Raw genomic sequence first — 20,764 nt, forward strand, 5'->3', positions numbered from 1 at the left:
ATCCCATCTACTCCCCAAAATGACTCTCAACATGTCTCGCAACAGCCACCTCATCCCCCTCAAAAACCCCACAAACCGGACAAACCGCCGTCTCCCCTCCCCCTCCGCCATGCCCTCCCCTCCCTTGGTCATACCGTCTATCCGCCTCCTCCAGCGCCGCAAAAAGACCCCTATCAACCTCCCCCCGCCTCGCCTCATCAAAAAAATACTCATCATTCTCCCGAACATCCCTCTCCATCCTCCCTCCTCTCCCACCACCCCTCACCTCCCCATCCCGCCCTAACCCCGCGTCCGCCCCGCCAACCAGCGCCTCGCCCCTCTCCCCCTCCGCCTCACTAACAAGGCTCTGCACGCGGCCCACACGACCATCTCGCAGACGCACCTTGACGCCCCGCGGATGGTCGCCGCGGGTGAGGACATCAGCCACGATACCGGAGACACGGTGGCCGGTGGGTTGGTCTTGTTTGAGGATCAGGGAGACGGGGGTGCCGGCGTGGATGGAGGCGTAGGCGGGGACCGCGGTGTATGCTGGCGATGGGCGGGCACCACCACCACCCCGGCGCGAGGACCCACGGGTGCCTCTGGAGTTGAAGGATGAAGGTCCACCTCTTCCTCGGCCTCGGCCTTGGCCTTGGCCTCGTCCTCTGCTGCCGCGATCGGATGAGTCGCCTCGGGGTTGGCGGTTGGGATGGCCTCTTCGTCCTGTTTGCATGGTTCTTTGGATCTTCTTTTTTTTTCTCTTGTGGGCGGGTAGTGTGTGTGAGGGGTTTGTCCTTGCTTCTATTGTTTGAGAGAATTAGAGATGGAATCAAAACGGTGGTTTCCGGGACCAAAAGTGTTGTATTCCCTCTTTTTTTTCGACCACTTCTCTTCTTCCTTGGGGAACTTAGATGGGCGATTATTAGAGTGTGCTCAGTTTCATTTCTTTCGGTCGCTCTTTTTTTTTTGCACGGAAAAGCCGAATAGACACTTATACCAGAAATATAAGTGCTATCCTAAACGAATATAAAAACCTGGCTAATATACCCCCCCCCCCCCCCCCCACAAAAGACCGGCAAATAGAAATGCTTGTTTAAAGAGCCTCAATGACAAGACGTCAAGGATAAACAAACTGGCTGTGAACATTTCAAGACTAGCGTTGATTACGTCATTTCGTGATTTCTCCTTGGTAGAAACGATGCGCCTCTAAAAACATATCAGTACGTACTCTCTTCACATTTGATCTCTGCAAATTCCTATTCATAGTAGCAACACGATTGTCTCCAGAATCATAGTAGTAGTGGGATTCAAAACGATGAACCGATCTTCAGCTGGGATTTTTCGCTATGTAAGACCTTATCCTGGGACCTGTCAAAGAACCCTCCAAAAATGTTTGAGAAAACCATCTAGTCGCAAACGAAAGACGCCAGGCAATGCAACAAACGCAACAGCCCCAAATACAGGAGAAGCGACACCAAGCGACCGTTGTACGAACCTACCGCTCGCGCGACTCCTGTACCAACGCCATATATGAGAGATCTGCCAGAAATGTGTCGTGCCAAAGGGGTATACACATGAATCAAAGGTCGTCTTGGTGTATTCCAAAATACGTTTTGGGTATCCAACAACGACGAGTATTTCTCGGTCTTTAGAAAGGGAAACCACCGGGTGGTCCCCTGCTTCGGCCACCACCAGGCATGCCGCCCATGCCACCAAAAGGACTGCCGCCGCCGGAGCTGAAGTGGAAGCCACCTCCACCGCCTCGGCCGCCTCCCATACCACCTCCCATGCCGCCAAACATTTGCATGACTGTGACTGATGTTAACTCTGGGTCATTTAATGAATGTCATAACGTCACTTACGAATTTCTGGGTCGATACCACCACCCATGCCTCCTCCCATGCCACCGCCACCAAACATGTCGGAGGGATCGACAAGGTCGGCGCCGGAATCGTATCTCTCGCGCTTCTGCGGGTCGCTTAGGGTCTCGTGTGCTTCTTGGATCTCCTTGAACCTGTCTGCAGCATCGGCATCATCGGGGTTCTTGTCAGGGTGGTGGATAATAGCCAACTTTCGGTAGGCCTTCTTGACTTCAGTCTCGGTTGCGTCTTTTTGAATACCGAGAATCTTGTAGTAGTCTTTCCTCTTGCTCTTCTTGAGCTCCATCTCTGCATCGCGGATCTCCTTGGCAATGCCAGGCTCCGAAGGGTTTTCTTCGGCGATAGCCTTGAGATCGCGCAACGCCTCCTCCCAGTTTCCGCTCTCACCCAAAGCCTTGGCCTTGGTCTTTCGTGCCTTTGTATAGCCTGGATCCAGCTCAAGTGCTTTCTCGCAGTCGGCAATTGCCTGCCTCCAGCTCTTTTGACGAGTGTGGCATAGGGCTCTGTTCTGCAGAATTTTCGAGTTTGTGTTCTTGTTTGCAGGGTCAACTTGGAGCGCTTGTGAATAGATATCAATTGCCTCCTGATATCTGCCAGACTTGAATGCAGCGTTGCCCTCTGACTTCATGCGATCCAGCTTTTGCACCATCCGCAGGTACTTGACTGCAGCCTTGAAGTCAGGGTCACAGTTCAGTGCCTGTCGGAAATGCTGTAATGCCTTTTCATTCTCACCCTGCGCGTAGAGGATACGGCCACGAAGCACCAGGGCATCTGGGTCTTGATTGTTGTATCGTAGCAGAGACATGACGACGTTCTGTGCCTCTCCCAGCGCATTAGGGTTATTCATGCGCAAGTGTGCTTCTCCCCGCATCAGCTGCCACTTTCTTGGTTTGTCCACACCAGCACCGAGGCCCTTCTCAGCCTCGTTGAGAGCATATATAACCATGGAACCTGAGCCTTCATTCCGTGAAGTCTCCTCTGCCATGCGTAGGTGCTTCTGCATGGTCAGCGCAGGCTGCTTGTCCTTGGTGGAGGCACCAATTGAATCGTACACCTGCAAAGCCTCATCTGGCCGGCCCAAGCTGGTGTATACTCGACCTAATCGCAGCAGAATCTTCATGTTGTTGGGGTCGAGCTCGTCTGCCATCTTGCAGTCCTCCATGGCCTCGTAGAAGCGGTTCGCAGAAATATAGGCAGCAGCGCGGTTGGAGTAGTAGGTAGCATTCTTGGGGTCGGCCTCGATGGCTGTGGACTAGTTAGTCTGCAAGTCTACTTGGTGGCTTGTAGCACAAGGCTGTGGGTGCCGGCAGTGCTACGTGCAAAGCGAGTATTGCCAGTGTAACGACGCACCTTTGGAGTATTCCTCGATTGCCCTAGGATAGTCTTTGATCTTGAAGAACTTATTGCCTGCAGCCTTGTATTCCTCAGCATCGATTGTCGGTGGCTGAGCGGGTGGTGTGGCGGCCTCAGGGGTGGCTGCATAGTTGGCGGTGGGTGGCGGCGGGCTCTTTGTATATCTGTGTGGTGGGGGAGCCGGCCCATCAGGTGCACCGGTGGTGCCGTTTGTCTTTGGAGCGTCTACCGCGGGGCTCTGGGGTGCGGGAGAGGACGAATGTTCCCTGTCCAGATCCATGGGCTGGGGCGTGGGCTGGTCCATGGCAGCGGACATTTGGACTGAGAGACGCTGACGCTCCTCAGGCGGCAGATTCAGCGGGTGCGAGTCACGGTCGTATTTGGACGAACGCTTCGACGAGTAGGAGCTGGAGCGGCGGGAGGAGCGTTCCCTGTCCTTGACCTTTGAATGTGACTGTTTGTCGGGTGAAGCGGGAGGGACGTCGGAGCTGGTCTGCTGTGTGGGCCTATATTTTTTTGACGATTTAGTAAAGAGAGAGGGAAGAACCATGGAGGCGAAGTGCGGGCGAGTAGCGGCCTGGTGAGTGACTGGGTCGCTGGAATTTCAGTCGAGCGATGTTTGGAGAATCCAGGGTCGATGAAAATTGGAGCTGGGATTTGGCTCGTCCCGTTGCTAGAACGTTCCATTATCAGCGAGGATAATCCCGCTAGCACCGCTGCCACACTATCAAGCCGCGGCGGACGTGCATGGGAAGGCTGGGGCGCGGGTCCCTCGGGCGGAGAGCCAATCCTCTGGGATATCCGTACTGTCGCGGCCTTTTTTTTATTTTGAAACACATGTGCATATTCGGACAGCGAAGGACACACATGGACCTTGCTTGTCTGCTGTCTTTCTCTGCCGACACACAGTAGGTCAGATGGAAGAACAGAGTCAGCTTGCGTGCCTCTGGTTCTGGTTCTGGTCCTGGTCCTTCAGCTACCTTTGACGCTACCTTGCACCACAACGCCATGGCCAAACGTTGTCGCGGCGAAACGAGACCAGTCCCTGAGGCAACGCAATCTGCGATGAGCGAGGCTGGGGTGCGCACTGTCAACAGATCGCCAACACCGTGCGCTTGGGGTGCGTGAGTTCGTCCACTCCCAACGCTCGCAACCCACCCCTTTGCATTGGCATGATGCGCTGGCTTTTTTGACAACCAGCCGACTCGTTTGTGTGCCAATGCAAGACGCTGCTTGTTTACATTTGCGTTGCTGGTGGCTAGATGGCAATGAGAGAGGGCTGGGCGGCGCGTCGGGCAATCATGTCCAGATAAACTTTGTTCTGTGCGTTGCTGGGTCCAGATGAAGGCGCCGAGCAGAGTAGGCAAAAGCTGGACGTGGATACACCGTAGCCTCACGCGTCAGCAGACGAGGTGGTAAGATGCGTCTGGCTCCATGGCCATTTCTATTGGCTGGTGCATTGACTGGTTCGCACTGTGGACCCCGCTCCGCCCCGAGCATACTTCACCACCGCCAACTCATAGAGAGCGTGTGTTGTTTAAACCATAGTGTACTCGGTACAAAACCCAGGCACGCCTCAGCAAGAGCAGTCATAACTTTCCACACATACATACCGCTAGCTGAACGTCCCGTGTGCCTACACTAACGTCCGCCTCGCCTCTTTCGTCATTCTGCGCCGCCATCCCGCTCTCTCTTCCACGCACGTGCCATTAGGTACCAGCATCCCGGCATCGCCTTCCAGCATACCCAGCCAAGGCTTCTACCTACTCCACATCTCAAGAGAGCACACGCTCTTTGGCGCAATCTCGGGTGCCACCGTCTTCAGCGCCCCGAACGCCCCAGAGCCCGGATCCGCACCAGCACCGTCGCCTCGGCCCTCGCCTCTAAACCCGGTCCAGCAGCACGTATGACAGGCGGCGACCAGCGCCCAGTGGCCACTTCTGACCTCCGTCGACGTCTTTCCAGACCACGCAAACACCACCCCGCCTCGACTGGCGAATCCGATCGTCTCATCATCACCATGGGTCTTTCGTACAACATCTACCTCAACTCGTCGCGCATCTACGGCTGTAAGAACTGCAAGACGCACCTCTCCAACCATGATGACATCCTCAGCAGAGTCAGCGCGCCCCGATGCCTACCACTTGTGCCGGAAAAGAATGCTAACATGTTGCGCGTAGAACTTCCGTGGCCAACATGGCAAGGCCTATCTGTTCGACAGCGTTGTCAACGTGACCGAGTCTGACCCTAACGAGCGCAACATGACTACCGGGCGTCATATAGTCCGTGACATTCACTGCCGCCAGTGCAAGGAGACAGTCGGCTGGAAGTACGACAAGGCGTACGAGGCCAGCGAGAAGTACAAGGAAGGCAAATTCATCCTCGAGGCGGAGCTCTTATGCACCGTCACTTGAAGAGGGAGGCAGCACTACACGGGGCTTGGCGTCTTGGATGGGCATTTGCGGAGTTTTGGATTGGATAAGGACAACATGACTGGGTTTATACAGACGGTGGTTTGTTTGCATTTCGGTTTTATTTGGTAGCTCTGACTGGCCGTCACAGGCCGGCCTTAAGTAGCACGTTGAACTCGCTAGCTTTGTTTGTCACTCCTTTACCGGCACCCTCGGGCGTGAAATCGGAAAGATGTGGAGTGATGTTTGCAGGCTTGCCACGGCGAACCGAGGCCCGCTTTGCTGCACTCTGCGTCATGACGCCATCCCGGTGCTTCTTTACAGGAGGGGTGCACTTTATTTCAACCCGGTCAAGCATAGGCACAGCAAATACGTGCATCGAGTCCTGCAAACTCTGTGCGTACGAGCCTAGGTGCTGTGTCTCCCTTGCTGTTGGCTGCTGCCCCGCCGAGGAACGAGGTCCGACTGCGGGGTAGCTAAGCAGTGCTAGTGAGCATGCTCCCACTCCTGTCACTCCCGCCACTCCCGCACATCGGCCTTGCATCTGAACAGATATTTTATATGTAGGGCGTGAGCTCCACTTAGCTGCATTATCTTGCTTGCGCCGGTATACATAGACACAATTTTCTTCACTGTTCCTCTTGTCCTTGACAACCATCAATTGCGCGCGTTGCACCTGCACTTTTTCCAAAGACAGCATGAAAGCTGTCATTTTCAAAGGGCCGGGAAAGGTGGAGATTGAAGAGAGACCTATCCCCAAGATCCAAGATGACAAGGACATAATTGTCAAGGTGGACAAGGTACTGTTTTGTCAAAGCACCAGTGTGCACTGCTAACCCCCTTTCAGGCGGCGTTGTGCGGGAGGTATGCTGGCACACTCTCACGATAGCACGGACTGTTTCTGACTAGGAAAACAGTGAACTGCATGTCTTCAGGGGCCACCAGCCATCAGGAACCGGATTTGTCATGGGCCATGAGTTCACTGGATATGTACACGAGGTAGGCGCGTCGGTCAAAACCCACAAGGTCGGCGACCAGGTGGTCACGCCCTTCACAACGTCGTGTGGAGAGTGCTTCTACTGCAGCCATGGGTACTCATCGCGATGCGTCAAAAGCCAGCTGTTCGGGTCTACTGGCCTGGACGGCGCCCAGGCCGAGTACGTGCGAGTCCCGCTTGCTGATTCGACAGCTGTCAAAGCTCCACCAGGGATCAAGGACGAAGCCTTGGTTTTGATGGCGGACATCTTCCCTACTGGCATGTTTGCAGCAAAGAATGGATTCCAGTTTTCGAGTCCGGAGGAGATCAAAGACAGCGTCGTTGTCCTCATTGGATGTGGGCCGGTCGCTCTCTGCGCGCTGTGCAACATCACCGACTACAAGCCCAAGCACATTCTCGCCGTTGACTCTGTGCCCTCGCGGCTCGAGCTCGCCAGGTCTCTCGGCGCCGAGGCGTGGAACTTCCAGACGGACCGTGAAGGACTTGACAAACGCGTCAAGGAGCTCACCGAAGGCCGCGGTGCTGACATTGTGATTGAAGTCGTCGGACTGTCACCCGCTCTGCGTATGGGCTACGAACTGATCCGGCCGTGGGGCGTCATCAGCTCCGTTGGTGTCCACAACGGCGAGATTCCATGGACTGGAAACGAAGGTTACAACAAGAATGTTAGGTTGCAAATGGGCCGTTGCCCCGTAAGGAGCGTGTTTGAGGAGGCACTGGAGAAGCTCAAGAGACATCAAGATAAGCTCGGGTGAGTGTAAAGCGTTTGATTGTGGGCAGCATGGCAGGCCGGCTTACACAGACAGGTTCATGGCGGACAAGATTATGCCGCTGAGCGAGGCGGTGGAGGGCTACGACTTGTTTGACAAGATGAAGGTGCAGAAGGTTGTGTTTGAAGCGCAAAAGTAGGAGGCGTAGGATTGGATGTAGTCGTAGTAGTAGTACATGTCTGTGCATGTACATGGTAGTACTAGTATGTCGACGTGCTCCGAGGAGGTCGAAAGGCACAGCCGCCCTCTTGCGAGCAGAAAATACAAAAGCCCGGCCAATGGGGTACTCTGGGCCTAGAAAGCTCAATGGCGGGCCAATGCTGTGATGCTGCATCGTGCTAGCTGCATCGCCGTGGGGACCAGGATGGCGGCGAGGCAAGGGCTCGTGCACGCGGGGTCTATTCTGTGCATGTGTTTGCGGATGGGGCGGCGCGAGCATGGTCGACGAACAGGCTGGCGGTGCATTCACGCCTGCACCCAAAGCCCTCGCCTCGTCCTGCCCTCGTAGAAGGCAATGCTGGCTGCTGTGCGAGGGCGGCTGCTGCATCGCAAGAGACGCGCAGCTGCTCCCTCTGCCTGCCCTCTTCTTGAATGCGGCAAGGCGTGCCCGTCCTCGCTAAGAGGAGCTTCAACCTGCCTGCCGCCCGAATATTGCGCGCTGCCTCCAGACCTGTGTCCCGCCCACTCCCTCTGCCTGCCTCGCTCCATTGTGTGTCTGCAAACCCGCCCCGAGACTGGCACCATCACCACATCTCTCTGCTCTCTGCTCCCGGCCCTCTCTCCCTCTCTGCCCCTCTGCCCCTCTCCGCCCCCTCCGCCCACCCTTGTTCCTTTTCCAGCTGTCCCGTCGGCCGTTCCGCACCGACCACCTCTCTCCCCCCCGCCACTTCCGTAGTCGCCTGTGAGTACATACAGCTGCTCCCATGTCCACTTCCACACTCGACCCCCAAGCACAAGCACTGACACTCGATCCCACAGCCTGCCCTCCCTTCTCCCCGTCCCTCTCCCCCCTCCATCTCCTCTCCTCTCCTCTCGCGTCCTACCGCCGTCCTTGCGACTTACTCTCTTCGCCTGTGAGTGTTGCGACGTTGCGCCAGTCGCGAAACTGCGTCACTAAACTGCGTCACTGACAACAGCACCAGCACTTTCTCCCGGCCATCCCGCAACATGTCCACCGAAGAGCCCCAGCCCGGTCCCGGCCAAGACGCCACCCGTGTTGCCGATCAACTCGACCGCCTCAACATGGACGGCGAGGGTGAAGTGGTTCCACGCACCGAAGAGGAGTATGCCGAGGCGCAGCTCACCCTGCGAGCCATTGTTTCGTCCAAGGAAGCCGGTGTCATCATAGGCAAGGCTGGCAAGAATGTCGCCGACCTACGCGATGAGACTGGTGTCCGCGCCGGTGTTAGCAAGGTAGTCCAAGGTGTCCACGACCGCGTCCTCTCCGTCACGGGCAGTCTTTCTGGCATATCAAAGGCATATGGTTTGGCTGCCAAGGGCCTGCTCGAGGGCGCACCCGCCATGGGCATGGGCGGCGTTATTCGCACTGACGGCACTCATCGTACGTACAAATTGCTATTCTCTCGCACCAAGGTAACGGTGCATGAAAATGCCAAGCTAACTTTTTCAGCTATCCGCCTCCTCATTTCGCACAACCAGATGGGCACCATTATTGGCCGTCAGGGTCTGAAGATCAAGCAGATCCAAGATGCCTCTGGCGTCCGCATGGTTGCCCAGAAAGAGATGCTCCCCCAGTCGACGGAACGCATTGTCGAGGTCCAGGGATCTCCTGCCGGCATCGAGAAGGCTGTGTGGGAAATCGGCAAGTGTCTCATTGATGACCATGAGCGTGGCTACGGTACTGTCCTCTACAATCCTGCTGTTAGGGTCCAGCCCGGCGTGGGTCCCGGTCCCGCGGCGAATGGTGGCAGCGCACCCGCCGGGGGTATGGGCGGCGGACGCTCGTACAACCGCACTGGCCACGGCGCTGACTTTAGTGACTCGCCGCCTGCCTTTTCTCGACGGTCCGGTTCAGATGCTGCCAGCAGGCCACCGCCCCCTACGCACACGGAGGACGGTGAGGAGATGCAGACGCAGAACATCAGCATCCCGTCTGACATGGTTGGTTGCATTATTGGGCGCGGCGGCAGCAAGATCAGCGAGATTCGAAAGACTTCGAATGCTCGCATCTCCATTGCCAAGGCTCCCCACGACGACACTGGCGAGCGCATGTTCACCATCACCGGTAGTGCCAGTGCTAACGAGAAGGCCTTGTACCTCCTGTACGAGAACCTCGAGGCTGAGAAGATGCGCCGCAGCCAGGCGCAAGAGTAAACGGCTACGCTAGCACATCCCTCCACATTGGACACGATTGTGGGTGGTGGTGCCTCCACGCCACCCATTGAAACTGGCGAGTTTACTGGGAGGCCATGCAGCCGCTACATGGTATCGCTGGTCCTTCACGTTCGACAGTCATGTGTACTTGTCATTCCCTAATGAAGGCCCACCGACATGAGATCCAAAAGCATGAGCTTGATTAGTTTCTTACTTGCTGTTAAATGATGGATACCACGGATTGTTTGGGGGCATTGTTTTAACTTTTTTTTATTGTCGAGAGAGAGAGAGAGATTGATATCCAAGTGCACGCTGAGCGGTTCACGAATGTCATGACGTTATGGCCTTTGATATCCGGATCGCGCATGTGCTCACGGGTAGCAGCGCTAGTATCCATTTTGTGGTTTTCCTGGCGAAGAAGAGCTGGAGCAGATATGAGTTTGGTCTCACGGCCTCGAGCTCTATGGCGACACTCCAATGTACTTTCCCTAATCACTCCCTCACCACCATCCCCCTGCTACACCCCGTCACTCCTACCGATACCTACCTACTAGATACAATCAATCAAACACATTATGTCGGCATGTGAGATGGTTTCTTGTAGCCAAGGGGCAGTGAACCCAAGTAGAGACGGAGGAGATGAGTTGGCCTTTGCACAAGAGGCACGGCGAGGCTGCGAACGGCTGGACCCTCGCTGGTCGACTAGCGCATGTACGTCATGGTGTCACGCTTTGACACGAAGCACAGGACGCAAGTGCCGTTGGTCCCCCCCCTCCCCTTCGCTAACAACTCAACCAGCGCCGGACCACTGCGGGTGGTGCACAACCGTCCAACACGTCGACAGCCTCGAGACTGCTGGCTATGGCGCGTTGTCGCCTGGACGAGTAGTGCTGGAGGCGCGGCAGCGCTTTGATGCGGTGAGGTTCGGCAGCAGAGCTCGCTTATCCTGCTGTGCTTGCCAGGTTTGGTAGTGCCAGGGATCGCCCAGAATGCCGGAGATTGGTAGACTAGAGAGCACCGCACAGCTTTGACGCCCGACCGATTTCCGAGGCTGGGATGGCAGCTGTCTTTTCATGAGCTATGCTGTTCTAGGAAGGGGTGCATAGTGGTTAAAGATGATTCTTCTTGACCGCACATTCCCTCTCTTCCCTCCCCGTCTCTGCACCTCGACAGACTTTTTTACCCGTCACTCCAACGGCACCAAACCAGCCCATACCAGTCACATCAGCACTACAAGACCATCTGGACTAGAGATAGCACCCAAGAAACATCATACCACCACCGGCACACTCTGACAGGATGGCGCCCGTTCAGACACAAACCATGACATCCCACCAGTTCGACAACCCAGTCACAGTCATCCGAGCCTCGGGACGGATATCCAAACCACCAGCGCGCTCAACGCGCACACAGAACAAGGCACTGCTGTCACATTCGCCACAGATTCCCACGGCACACCCAGACATCAACATCACATTGCTCCGCAACAAGCTGCTCCTGCAATGCCGGAGATACCTACCATCGGACCTCCTTCATGAAGCACTGGCAGACGGCATCTACTCCCGCGCTACGCACTGGATCACGCCGTGCTCGAGCGCGGCATCCAAATTTGGCAAGCGGAAGAGGTACTACGTGCTTGACTCGTCGACGTTCACGTTCCAGTCTCTTGGCAGCGCATGGGAAGCGCGGATCCTGTCAGGCGGCAGCCAGCCCATTGACGCCGGCAACGGGGTTGTCATCTTTGTCAAGGAGAGAAAGGAGTGGGACGCCTTTATGGCGGGGTACAGAAGGCAAGGCAAGCGAGCGGGGCAATTGATGAAGCTCAAGCAAAAAGACACGGAGAGAGGGTGGCGGGACGCGTGGAAGCGAAAGTGCGGTATGGAAGAGGGCGGGGGCAAGGAAGTGAATGCCGGGCCCATGTGGGTCTTAGTCAAGAGCGCTGTTGCGAAGATTGTCAAGGGCGAGGCCTGAGCCAGGCAACGGACGGGGGCGGGAGGAGGAGGAGTTTGAACCTCAAATGCGGCGGCTTAGGGCAGCATGAGGCGGAGAGGGCGAGGTGCGTGGGCGGGGCGGGGAGGGAGAGTGGTTAGCATCATCAGCAGGCCGGAAGCCAAAGGCTAGGCCTCGGCGTTTTTCTCTTTGCATCATTCTTAGCGAGCATTTTTTTCTAGACACGACCATTGACGATGGCTGGGGGGAGGCGGAGGCGGTAAGCGCGTTCCTCAGCGCAAACACCGGTAGAGTAGATACACCACACACATACAGGGTAGAAATACACGTATCCTTGATGGAAAACGCGCACAGAAGAGGCATGGCAGCACGGTTTTGTCTGCATTGTTTCACCCTCCCTTGTCTCGCTCTCGGCGCTTTTTTCTCTCATGTGCCCGCCTGCGCTCGCCCCCCTCCCCTCCCTTCCTCCCCGCCCTGAGCTTCAGACGTCCGCCCCACAGGGGACAAGGGCACGAGGGCGGGTGGCCACGCCGCTAATCGCCCACTGGTTCCGAAGCGCTAGCTTCCGAGTTCCGATCCCCGAAAGAGGCTCAAACGTGGCTCGTGCCGCGCACATTAGCGTTCTCCGTCCTTAGCTCCGGCGCGCCGCACTTGAAGCCACGGTTGTCAAGGCAGACCGCAGGCCCAGAGAGAAGAAAACAGGCACTAAAGCCAGGTGTTCACTCTCGCCTGGGTGGCGCTCTTTTTTCATTTAATATCGACATTACCCGGTGCACTTGACTCTGCGCATTTCTCCTTCTACGTTGATCAGGTGTTGGTTTTGTTTTCTGAGCGCTCATCTCCTGCGCCTGTCCACTCCTTTTAATCCCCCTCCAACCTTTCGTCGTCGACGCAAGGGACTCTCGCCAACAGCCGCATTACCAAAGTGAAAAAAAAAACATGGCACAAGCAGTGCGCCGCAAGGCCAATGAGACCAATGGCCATGCGCACCACCGTCTAGACGACGCAGTGCACTCGATTGAGCAGAAGCTGGAAGAGCAGGCGGAGCTGCATGCGCGAAACCCCCAGGAACAGAAGGAAGCAGGACTGTTCCAGCTCGTCGTTTGCGTCGCTGGTATCTACGGTAGCTTGTAAGTATCACAGTACCCATGTGCGCCAAAGAAAAAAAAACATCGCTGACAAGCAACTCACCAGCATGACATGGGCCTGGATCCAAGAGCGTCTAACCACCACCACCCACGGCCCCAAGAACGAACGCTTCACCTACTCCATCTTCCTCAACACGATCCAATCCGCCTTCGCCGCCATAACCGGCCTCATGTACCTCTTCGTCTCGGCGAAAAAAGACGCCAAAACCGGCATTCGCACCGTCGCTCCCATCTTCCCTTCGCGCAGCATTCTCCTCCCACTGCTAGGCATCGCGCTGACCTCGTCGCTCGCCTCGCCCTTTGGCTACGCAAGCCTCAAGCACATCGACTACGTCACCTTCATCCTCGCCAAAAGCTGTAAACTGCTGCCCGTCATGTTCCTCCACATTTCGCTGTTTCAAAAACGGTACCCCTTGTACAAATACGCAGTCATTGGCTTCGTCACCCTCGGCGTCGCAGTCTTTACCCTCTACAGCCCCAGCACTGCCAAGAAAGCCGCAAAGAAGAGTGGCGCGGTGAATGCAGATGCCTCGCAGACAGTCGGCCTGATCCTGCTCGCCGTCAACTTGCTCTTCGACGGGCTCACCAATACAGTCCAAGACCACATCTTCACCTCTTTCAAGGGCTTCACCGGTCCCCAGATGATGTGTGCGCAGAATATCATGTCCACGGCGCTGACCGTCTCGTACCTGCTCATCACCCCTCTTCTCGCTGCTACGCCCCTCGCCTCGTCGCTCGGCCTCGCCACCTCCGAACTCGCCGATGCGCTGGCCTTTATTACAAAGTACCCGGCTGTCGGCGCTGATGTCCTCATGTTCTCGGCCTGCGGTGCCATTGGCCAGGTTTTCATCTTCCATACCCTCGCCCATTTTAGCAGCTTGTTGCTCGTTACCGTGACCGTTACCCGCAAGATGCTGACCATGGTCTGGAGCGTGTGGTGGTTTGGCCATGAGATTACCAGTATGCAGTGGCTCGGTGTTGGATTGGTGTTTGGTGGTATTGGCGCTGAGGCCGCTATGGGAAGGAGGGAGAAGGCCAAGAAGGCGGCTGCGAAGAAGGCCGAGTTGGAGGCTGCGGCGAAGAAGAGATAGATGAGGTGTGTTTTTTTTTTTGTGGGAGACGTAGTTTTGGATCGGCATTCTGCTTTTCTTTTTTTTCTTGTACATTTTCACGCACATTGCCATTTTTTTTCTCGCTCTGGGAACTTTTTTTTTTTTTGAAAGACGAGGGGAAGCACATATATACCATAGATGAAGAGTAGAAACCCAACGTACAAGGTCACATCTTTGTCCACAAAACAAACAATCAAACAAACAAACAAACATCTTCTCTAATTTGCACCCTACTAATCCATCTACCCTTTACTCCACCACCCCCTTCCTCGCCCACTCCCTAAGCACATTCTTCTGAATCTTACCGGTACTCGTCTTGGGCAACTCGCTCACAACCACCACCTCCCTGGGCACCATGAAGCGACTAATATGGCTATTCTCTTTGGCCCACTGAATCACCTCTGCGCCCAGCGTCGCGCTATTCGACCCGTCCTTGGTCGTGACAAACGCCTTGGGGCGCTCGCCCCAGTGCGAATCCGGGACTGCGCAGACGCCGACTTCGAGGATAGCCGGGTGCGTCGAGAGCATTGCTTCGAGGGCGACCGAGGAGATATTTTCGCCGCCTATAACCAGAAAAAATTTTTTTTTAGTTTTTTGACGGTTTTGGAAAACAAATGGAAAAAAAAAAAAATTTTTTTGGTCAAAAGCGGGAAAGGGAAAGAAAAGGGGACGTAACGTACCACTGATGATAATATCCTTTGCTCGATCGAGAATCTGGATTGCGCCGTCGGGATGCCAGACTGCTAGATCGCCCGTGTGGAGCCAGCCTCCTTCCCACAGCTTTCGAGTTGCCTCTGCGTCCTTGTAGTAGCCCTTTGCGCAAATGTTGCCTTGGAAGATGATTTCGCCGATTTCCTGGCCGTTCTGTTCAACATTGGTCAGGACGCCTGCGGGCTGCTCGGGCTTGATGACGCGGAGGGCTTTGGCGACAATGAAGCCGTGGCCCTGGCGTGCCATGCGATTGTATTTCTCCTTGTCGGGCAGTGTGTCCCACTCGGGCACGTGGTAGCCCTTGGTTATGGGTCCGTACGTCTCGGTTAAGCCGTAGACGTGGACGGGGCTGAGGTTCAGATTTGACATTTGCTCAAAGAGCCAGGCTGAGGGCGGGGATGCTGCTACGGTGACGCGGACAGGTTTGGGGAGGCGTTCGGCTTCCTTGGCTGCGCAGAGTAGTGTGTTGACGGTGGGTGCCGCGTTAAAGTGCGTTATGCCTTCTTCCTTGAGCAGGCGCCAGATTTCCGGGTAGTCAATCTTTCGAAGGCAGTAATGTGTGCCCCGGACGGCGGTGACGGACCAGGGAAATGTCCAGCCGGTGGCGTGGAACATGGGCAGTGTCCAGAGATACTTTGCGCGGCCTGAGTGGTAGTTGAGCCCGGATTCAATAATATTGCCCATGGCTGCGAGATAGACGCCGCGATGTGTGTACTCAACACCCTTTGGTCTGGCTGTGGTCCCACTCGTGTATGCAAGCGCAATAACGTCTTCCTCGTTCTTCGCATGCGACTCCAGGCTCTCCCATCCTTTACCGCCCTGCTCGATGTCATACTTCAGTCCCTCCAAGACTGCGTCGTCAAAAGGACCTGAGAGCTCGCCTTCGGTGGCATCCATGTCCGTGTCGACTAGGACTGGTACATCCGGTTTTGCCTTTTTGTAATCGTCTAGCAAGCTCACGAATTCCGCGTCTGCAATAATCATGTCTACATCGGAATGTTGAAAAATGTAGCTAATGTCATCGGGTTTGAGCCGATAGTTGATGGCTACGTTGACAGCTCCCGCAGCCGCAATTCCAAATATGCTCTCCAGGAACGCTGGCGTATTGGTTGCCAGTATGCCCACCCTCTTATATCCATGTTTTTTCAAGTAGTATGCCAGTCCTCGCGCGCGGTCCGCAGCTTCGGCATAGGAACGCCGCAGGATCTGGTTGTTGGCAGTCTTGTGGTATATTGCCAAAGCATCAGGCTCAATCTGTGCGGCGCGCCAGAGAAACCATGTCGGGCTGAGCGTGTGGAAGTTGTGTCTGTGGTGGTATTCGTGGCTATCGCCGGGTTGGATGGGCGCCGGACCGGGTACGGGGTTTGCAGAGGTGAAGTGTGATGCGAGCTGCTTGAGGCGGTCTTTGGCACCCTCCATGGTGTATTTCTTGTGTCTCACAACAATTGGGATGAAACAAGCTTTTATACACACGAGCTCCAGGGGCGATCTACAAGCTTGGCCAAGTTAAGCCGAGCTATAGACGCGTGAATGCGGAGTAAGTCGCCTGTGGGGTTCAACTGCGAGAGATGTCCGAACTTCTTCGCGCCAGGGTACTGGAGGGTTGTAATGGCAATCTCAATAACACTTGAAAGGGGCACGGGCGACAAAAAAGCAAAGTTTAGATAGATCACGACAGAATGCCCAGAAAAGACGCGTTCAAGCAGCGCTGCGTGCGTGGACACGCTGAGTCGCTACTACTGAATCGACGTAGGATTGGGGAAATCTGGGGGAGGGATCGGATGCGAAACGACGTCAGGACCGAGGTTAAGCGCTTGCTGGCCTGTCATCTTGGCCATTGGCCATCCGGCCGTCCTTCCGAACGCGGCGGTTCTGCGTGCACATTGCCTTGTTTGCTTGTGCAAGATAACAATACGAATAGCACTATTCGGTCTGGTCAAATGCATTGTCAAACGAGACTGAATTGGATTAACAACATAACCGCCAGTCTATTGCGAACGCTCAACGCCATCAACATGCTTTACATCAGCTGTGATTTTTCATTTCGTATTGCTTCTAGCCGGAAGAGTACCTGAAGACACAGCAGACCGACCGCAAAGAGACCCATGAACACGTAAGCACTCTGGTATTGATGTGCTCTTTTAGCCTGGACACTCTTTCGAATGGTCGGAGTATAGTAGAGGAAAGAAACATCCCATGAGCCAAATGCAATCCACGCCGAACCACATCACCGAAACCGACACTGGTCATCAACTGCCGTTTTCTAGTATCCGAGGGCGGTAAGCTGCTCCTGGGTCTTGCTGTCCACGTTGGCCGTCTTCTTGGCCTCGGCCAACTGCCGTCGGAGGGCCTTCTTGCGCTCGTAGTAAGCGGCACCCTTGACCTTCCTGCGCTCCTCAAGACTGCACAAAACTTTGTTAGCAACACGAATTTGTCTGCGGTAGCCATGAAAACATACCGGGCAACAACGTCCTGGTACTTCCAGCCGAACTCGTGGCCGAGACGTCCGACAGTGCAGTACTTGCGGCCGGGCTTGAGCCTCAGTACCCTCAGGGCCTGGGGAACAACGACGCGCTTCTTCTTGTCGTAGGGGGCGGGGATACCCTCAAAGGTCTTGAGGCGCTCCATGGCGGCGGCACCACGAGCGGTCTTGTGGGGAATCATGCCGCGGACAGTTCGCCAGAACATCTTGGAGGGGGCGCGGAAGTGGAAAGGACCTGAACGGCGGATTAGCATGCCGTCGGCGAATTGGCACACAGCATAATTCTGGCTGTAAGAGTGCCGCAGATGTACGGGGGAGACATACCACCGCGGGTGGGGTTGAAACGGGTCTGCTTGCGCAGGAAAGCCGAGTACTTCACTGTATGGCGCTGTCAGCTGCTGTAGTTTATTTATTGGAGTGTTCCGAGAGCGCTTCGCAAGAGCAGCCACAATGCATGTCAACAATCACTCAATGCCCTTTGGCCAACCCCTTTTCATGTGCATTCATTGTGGCCTGCTGCCTTCATCGCTTGCTCGTATTCGGTGGGTGAACGTACGCTTCGCGCGGAAGAACTCGCCGGAGATGTTGAGAGCCTCACATCGCACGACGACGATCTTCTGGCCATTGAGGAGCTGCTTGGCGACAGTGCTGGCGAGGCGACCGAGCAAGTGGCCCTTGCCGTCGATGACCTGGGTGCGCTGTCAGCGAGAGGCTCCTTGGAAAGCAGCTTGTGCATTGGTGTTGACAAGAGGCGCGGGCTGGCACGGCGACCAAGTGCAACCGCCTGCGCTAGAAATATGCGGCTTCGTGTATTCGGGGCGTACGTACAATGACGGGTTCGAAGGTCGACATTTTGCTCGACTCCGGTGTGCTGTGAGGTTAGTTGTCGTGAAGAAAGAGCTCGTTGCAGCGGATTCCAATACCACCACCAGGCTAAGCGAATATTTCCACTGGTGTGTGTGTGGCCCGTGCGCGACTTAGCGTCGCTCGAGAAGCCTCTGCCCGTCCTCTTCAGCGCAAGATGCTCGTTTGGGAGGCGAGGCACCTCACCAAGCTCGAGAGTTTTGTGCAGTATACTGGAGTTCCGTGTTGTCTTTTTTTGTTGTGCTTATCGAAATCGGGTGGGAATAGTAGTACCGTGGTGCTGAGACCACACCCAGGGAGTACCACGATTCTCAGAACGGCCATCTCCAAATCCGCCAAACACCTCTGTGGTTTCTTTACGCCCGTGGCAGTCTTGTGCGATTTACAGATACATTACATCTAGTGACTGCGGCAGTATCCATTCAGATCCCATACACGACTGACGTTGAGCGTACTTGAACGTGAGAAAAATTGTGCAAAGTCGATTTTTGTACTTTGCGCCAAGTTCCCAGCACATCGACCTCACAACAGCTTACAACAATAAGGAGCGCCCGAGTTTGCCTACAGATAAAAGGACATGTCTGAAAACACCCGAGTTAAGAAGCTGTCTTCACAACAAAACGGCAATTGACTCGCTCCCTCTTTCGATAATGCACTCACAACAACATATCCTTGGGTGATTGTGGCAGGTACGCCTTGTAACTCTCGGTTTCCTGCATTCGCACAGATTGAGGTGTACTACTCTCGAATCTTTTCGACGAACGCACAGTCGCTGTTGATTGCGACGCGAAATCGCTGACTGATTGGTTGTCTCCTCTGCTAATCGCTTTCACGGTTGTTTACTGAACTAGCTATCGGCGTCTATTTGATTTTTTGATCGTGCTATGCCGGTGCGGATGAACTGACTATCAATCAACCAGCTGAGTCGTGCAACTAATCTTTATGGTTCTATGTACCAGCTGTACCCACTCACCCGCTAGCACTTGTCCCTTGTCACAAAAGAAGCCTCTCGCACACGGAAACCCATATACAAGGTTCCAAGCAAGCCTGTTGTGCATCAGCCTTGAGATTGCATCACTCGGAGATCTATGTCCGTTTAACACGAGAAATAACCGCAGAAATGCCGTCAACTTACCGAAAAGCTTTTCGTGTACCCCAACTCCTGTATACGCAGTTATTAAATCTTGGAGATCGGAAATAGTCGATCATAATTCATCTCGTCCCGACAGCACCAGGCTGCGTATGCCGTCTCATGAGTCTAGTGGTTCAATTTCCCATACCCAAACTCCGCGTGCGAGACAGGCTTCATTGCCTTCATCTAAGAAAGCGGTGGACTGAAACCAACTGTTATTAATGCATAACACAAATGATATTTTCCGAGTTTCGTTAGTGGTGTGTACTTATCTGAATGGCCAGGCCTGCTGACAGGACAGGGTTATCAAGGCGTACGCTCACAATTGCACGTCTAGACTCCAAGACCTGGTAAGCGTGAGAGCAACAATCTTGGCATTTCATCATGTTTATGCATGGCTCATTCCAAGTGTCAGCGCAACGCCGAAAGTCAAAGTCATTCACCGGGGGCCCAACCTGATGTGCGTAGCTGACTTTTTCTGTGTCTTGGCTATTTCTCACGTACATACATTTCCAATTCGCCAATGCACGGAGCAGAATCTTTGCAGGCGACAGATGTTGGTCAACCCAATCCTACGGATGTCGTCACAACGATCGCCGCATCCCCTGGACTTTCACCTCTAGGCTTTCCACAATCTTACACACGTTTGGGTCCAACGATCTGGCACGAAGCCCAGTTGTCACTAGTAAGCAACGGCTCCATGCAAACTATGTACTTGTTCGCTACTAGTTGGCGTAAAAGGTAAAAACTCGGCTTTTAATAGTCTCTACGTTCAAGAAATCATGACTAGAGCAACTTTGCAAGGCTGTGACGTCTGCGCAAGCCAACGCCCGACGAGAACGTTGAGATCGATCGGGGCTGTTTATGCCGAAACTGGATATAAACCAACAAACAAGTTCGCAATTATTGCTCGGTGGTTAGTACTGCCTAGACGCTATGCGCTGGCTGTTGACCGCATGTCTTTCAATACGATCGACGCGGTCGTTAAACTGTGATCGAACGCACAGATGTGCAACCCATGTGACATTTGACCGTCTGTTCGCAGACGAAAGGGACGGTTCCAGTGTGCTGTAATATAGATACTCCAAGGATGGCCTCCCAATAAGAGCGGAGAAGGGGCCGATGACGGATGGAATCTCGTCCGTGGGATAACGCTTTTCCTGTTCGTTTGGATGGGGTAATATGGGCTTTGGATGGTTGCCGTCGGCTAGCCACGTAGTCATGGTTCTGGCTGGCATGCTGCCACACTAAGTCGTGTCATGCGCCACAGCAAAACGCAGACGACTTGGCAGCCCTGAACATCTGCACATCTGCCCTTGGCATTATGCACGTAACCTGCTTCTCAGCCACGTTTCAAGCAGTGCAACACCAGCCGAGGTCGCGACATGCGCCACTCCTTGGGAGGGTATTGTTCCAGGTTTTTGAGTTGTGGCGCAAAAGGAATCGGACGTGTTTGCTCTTTGTGTGGCTAGGGGCGTGGCTGGGGCGTGGCTAGTGGTGTGGCTAGGACAGTGGCTATGACAACAGCCGGTGCATGAGACGCATTGGCATCTCGGCTTACATGTCTATTCGCATCCTGCGACTCATGGCAAGCAGCCAGTCAGAAGAGCCCATTGAGCTGAGCCCGCTGAGTCAACCGGA

At 54.9% G+C, this 20,764-nt stretch overlaps 7 protein-coding genes across 7 annotated transcripts; 4 read left to right on the forward strand and 3 right to left on the reverse strand.

Annotated features, from left to right (window-relative positions):
• Positions 1 to 7: 7 nt before the first annotated feature.
• On the reverse strand, positions 8 to 931 carry PSV08DRAFT_377550 (uncharacterized protein; the record flags this gene model as incomplete). The annotated part of the gene is made up of 1 exon (XM_014227817.2): positions 8 to 931. Exon 1 carries the CDS (start codon positions 710 to 712, stop codon positions 8 to 10), a length of 705 nt encoding a protein of 234 aa, XP_014083292.1. The 5' UTR covers positions 713 to 931.
• A 342-nt stretch (positions 932 to 1,273) lies between these two features.
• Positions 1,274 to 3,836, reverse strand: PSV08DRAFT_226668 (uncharacterized protein). The gene is made up of 3 exons (XM_014227816.2): positions 3,210 to 3,836; positions 1,842 to 3,104; positions 1,274 to 1,788 (listed from the first exon to the last, which is right to left on the reverse strand). Exons 1-3 carry the CDS (start codon positions 3,760 to 3,762, stop codon positions 1,628 to 1,630), a joined length of 1,977 nt encoding a protein of 658 aa, XP_014083291.1. The 5' UTR covers positions 3,763 to 3,836; the 3' UTR covers positions 1,274 to 1,627.
• A 1,141-nt stretch (positions 3,837 to 4,977) lies between these two features.
• Positions 4,978 to 5,909, forward strand: PSV08DRAFT_363808 (yippee zinc-binding/DNA-binding /Mis18, centromere assembly-domain-containing protein). Its single transcript, XM_014227815.2, has 2 exons — positions 4,978 to 5,331; positions 5,393 to 5,909. The coding sequence occupies exons 1-2, from the start codon at positions 5,119 to 5,121 to the stop codon at positions 5,624 to 5,626; spliced, it is 447 nt and encodes a 148-aa protein (XP_014083290.1). The 5' UTR covers positions 4,978 to 5,118; the 3' UTR covers positions 5,627 to 5,909.
• A 342-nt stretch (positions 5,910 to 6,251) lies between these two features.
• PSV08DRAFT_410952 (uncharacterized protein) lies at positions 6,252 to 10,074 on the forward strand. The gene is made up of 7 exons (XM_014227814.2): positions 6,252 to 6,423; positions 6,471 to 6,487; positions 6,541 to 7,371; positions 7,427 to 7,525; positions 8,306 to 8,467; positions 8,533 to 8,951; positions 9,021 to 10,074. Exons 1-7 carry the CDS (start codon positions 6,322 to 6,324, stop codon positions 9,722 to 9,724), a joined length of 2,334 nt encoding a protein of 777 aa, XP_014083289.2. The 5' UTR covers positions 6,252 to 6,321; the 3' UTR covers positions 9,725 to 10,074.
• Positions 10,075 to 10,885: 811 nt separating this feature from the next.
• PSV08DRAFT_403323 (uncharacterized protein) lies at positions 10,886 to 11,695 on the forward strand (the record flags this gene model as incomplete). The annotated part of the gene is made up of 1 exon (XM_014227812.1): positions 10,886 to 11,695. The coding sequence occupies exon 1, from the start codon at positions 11,024 to 11,026 to the stop codon at positions 11,693 to 11,695; it is 672 nt and encodes a 223-aa protein (XP_014083287.1). The 5' UTR covers positions 10,886 to 11,023.
• A 769-nt stretch (positions 11,696 to 12,464) lies between these two features.
• On the forward strand, positions 12,465 to 14,048 carry PSV08DRAFT_6144 (UAA transporter). Its single transcript, XM_014227811.2, has 2 exons — positions 12,465 to 12,804; positions 12,869 to 14,048. Exons 1-2 carry the CDS (start codon positions 12,614 to 12,616, stop codon positions 13,911 to 13,913), a joined length of 1,236 nt encoding a protein of 411 aa, XP_014083286.1. The 5' UTR covers positions 12,465 to 12,613; the 3' UTR covers positions 13,914 to 14,048.
• Positions 14,049 to 14,183: 135 nt separating this feature from the next.
• PSV08DRAFT_372527 (60S ribosomal protein uL13) lies at positions 14,184 to 17,979 on the reverse strand (the record flags this gene model as incomplete). Its single annotated transcript, XM_014227809.2, has 7 exons — positions 14,184 to 14,497; positions 14,615 to 15,930; positions 16,982 to 17,047; positions 17,104 to 17,362; positions 17,452 to 17,505; positions 17,684 to 17,816; positions 17,956 to 17,979. The coding sequence occupies 7 exons, from the start codon at positions 17,977 to 17,979 to the stop codon at positions 14,184 to 14,186; spliced, it is 2,166 nt and encodes a 721-aa protein (XP_014083284.2).
• Between the last annotated feature and the right edge of the window lie 2,785 nt (positions 17,980 to 20,764).

Source organism: Bipolaris maydis (genome assembly GCF_028858645.1).
Source record: "Bipolaris maydis strain C4 unplaced genomic scaffold PSV08scaffold_10, whole genome shotgun sequence".
NCBI classification, from domain to species: Eukaryota; Fungi; Ascomycota; class Dothideomycetes; order Pleosporales; family Pleosporaceae; genus Bipolaris; species Bipolaris maydis.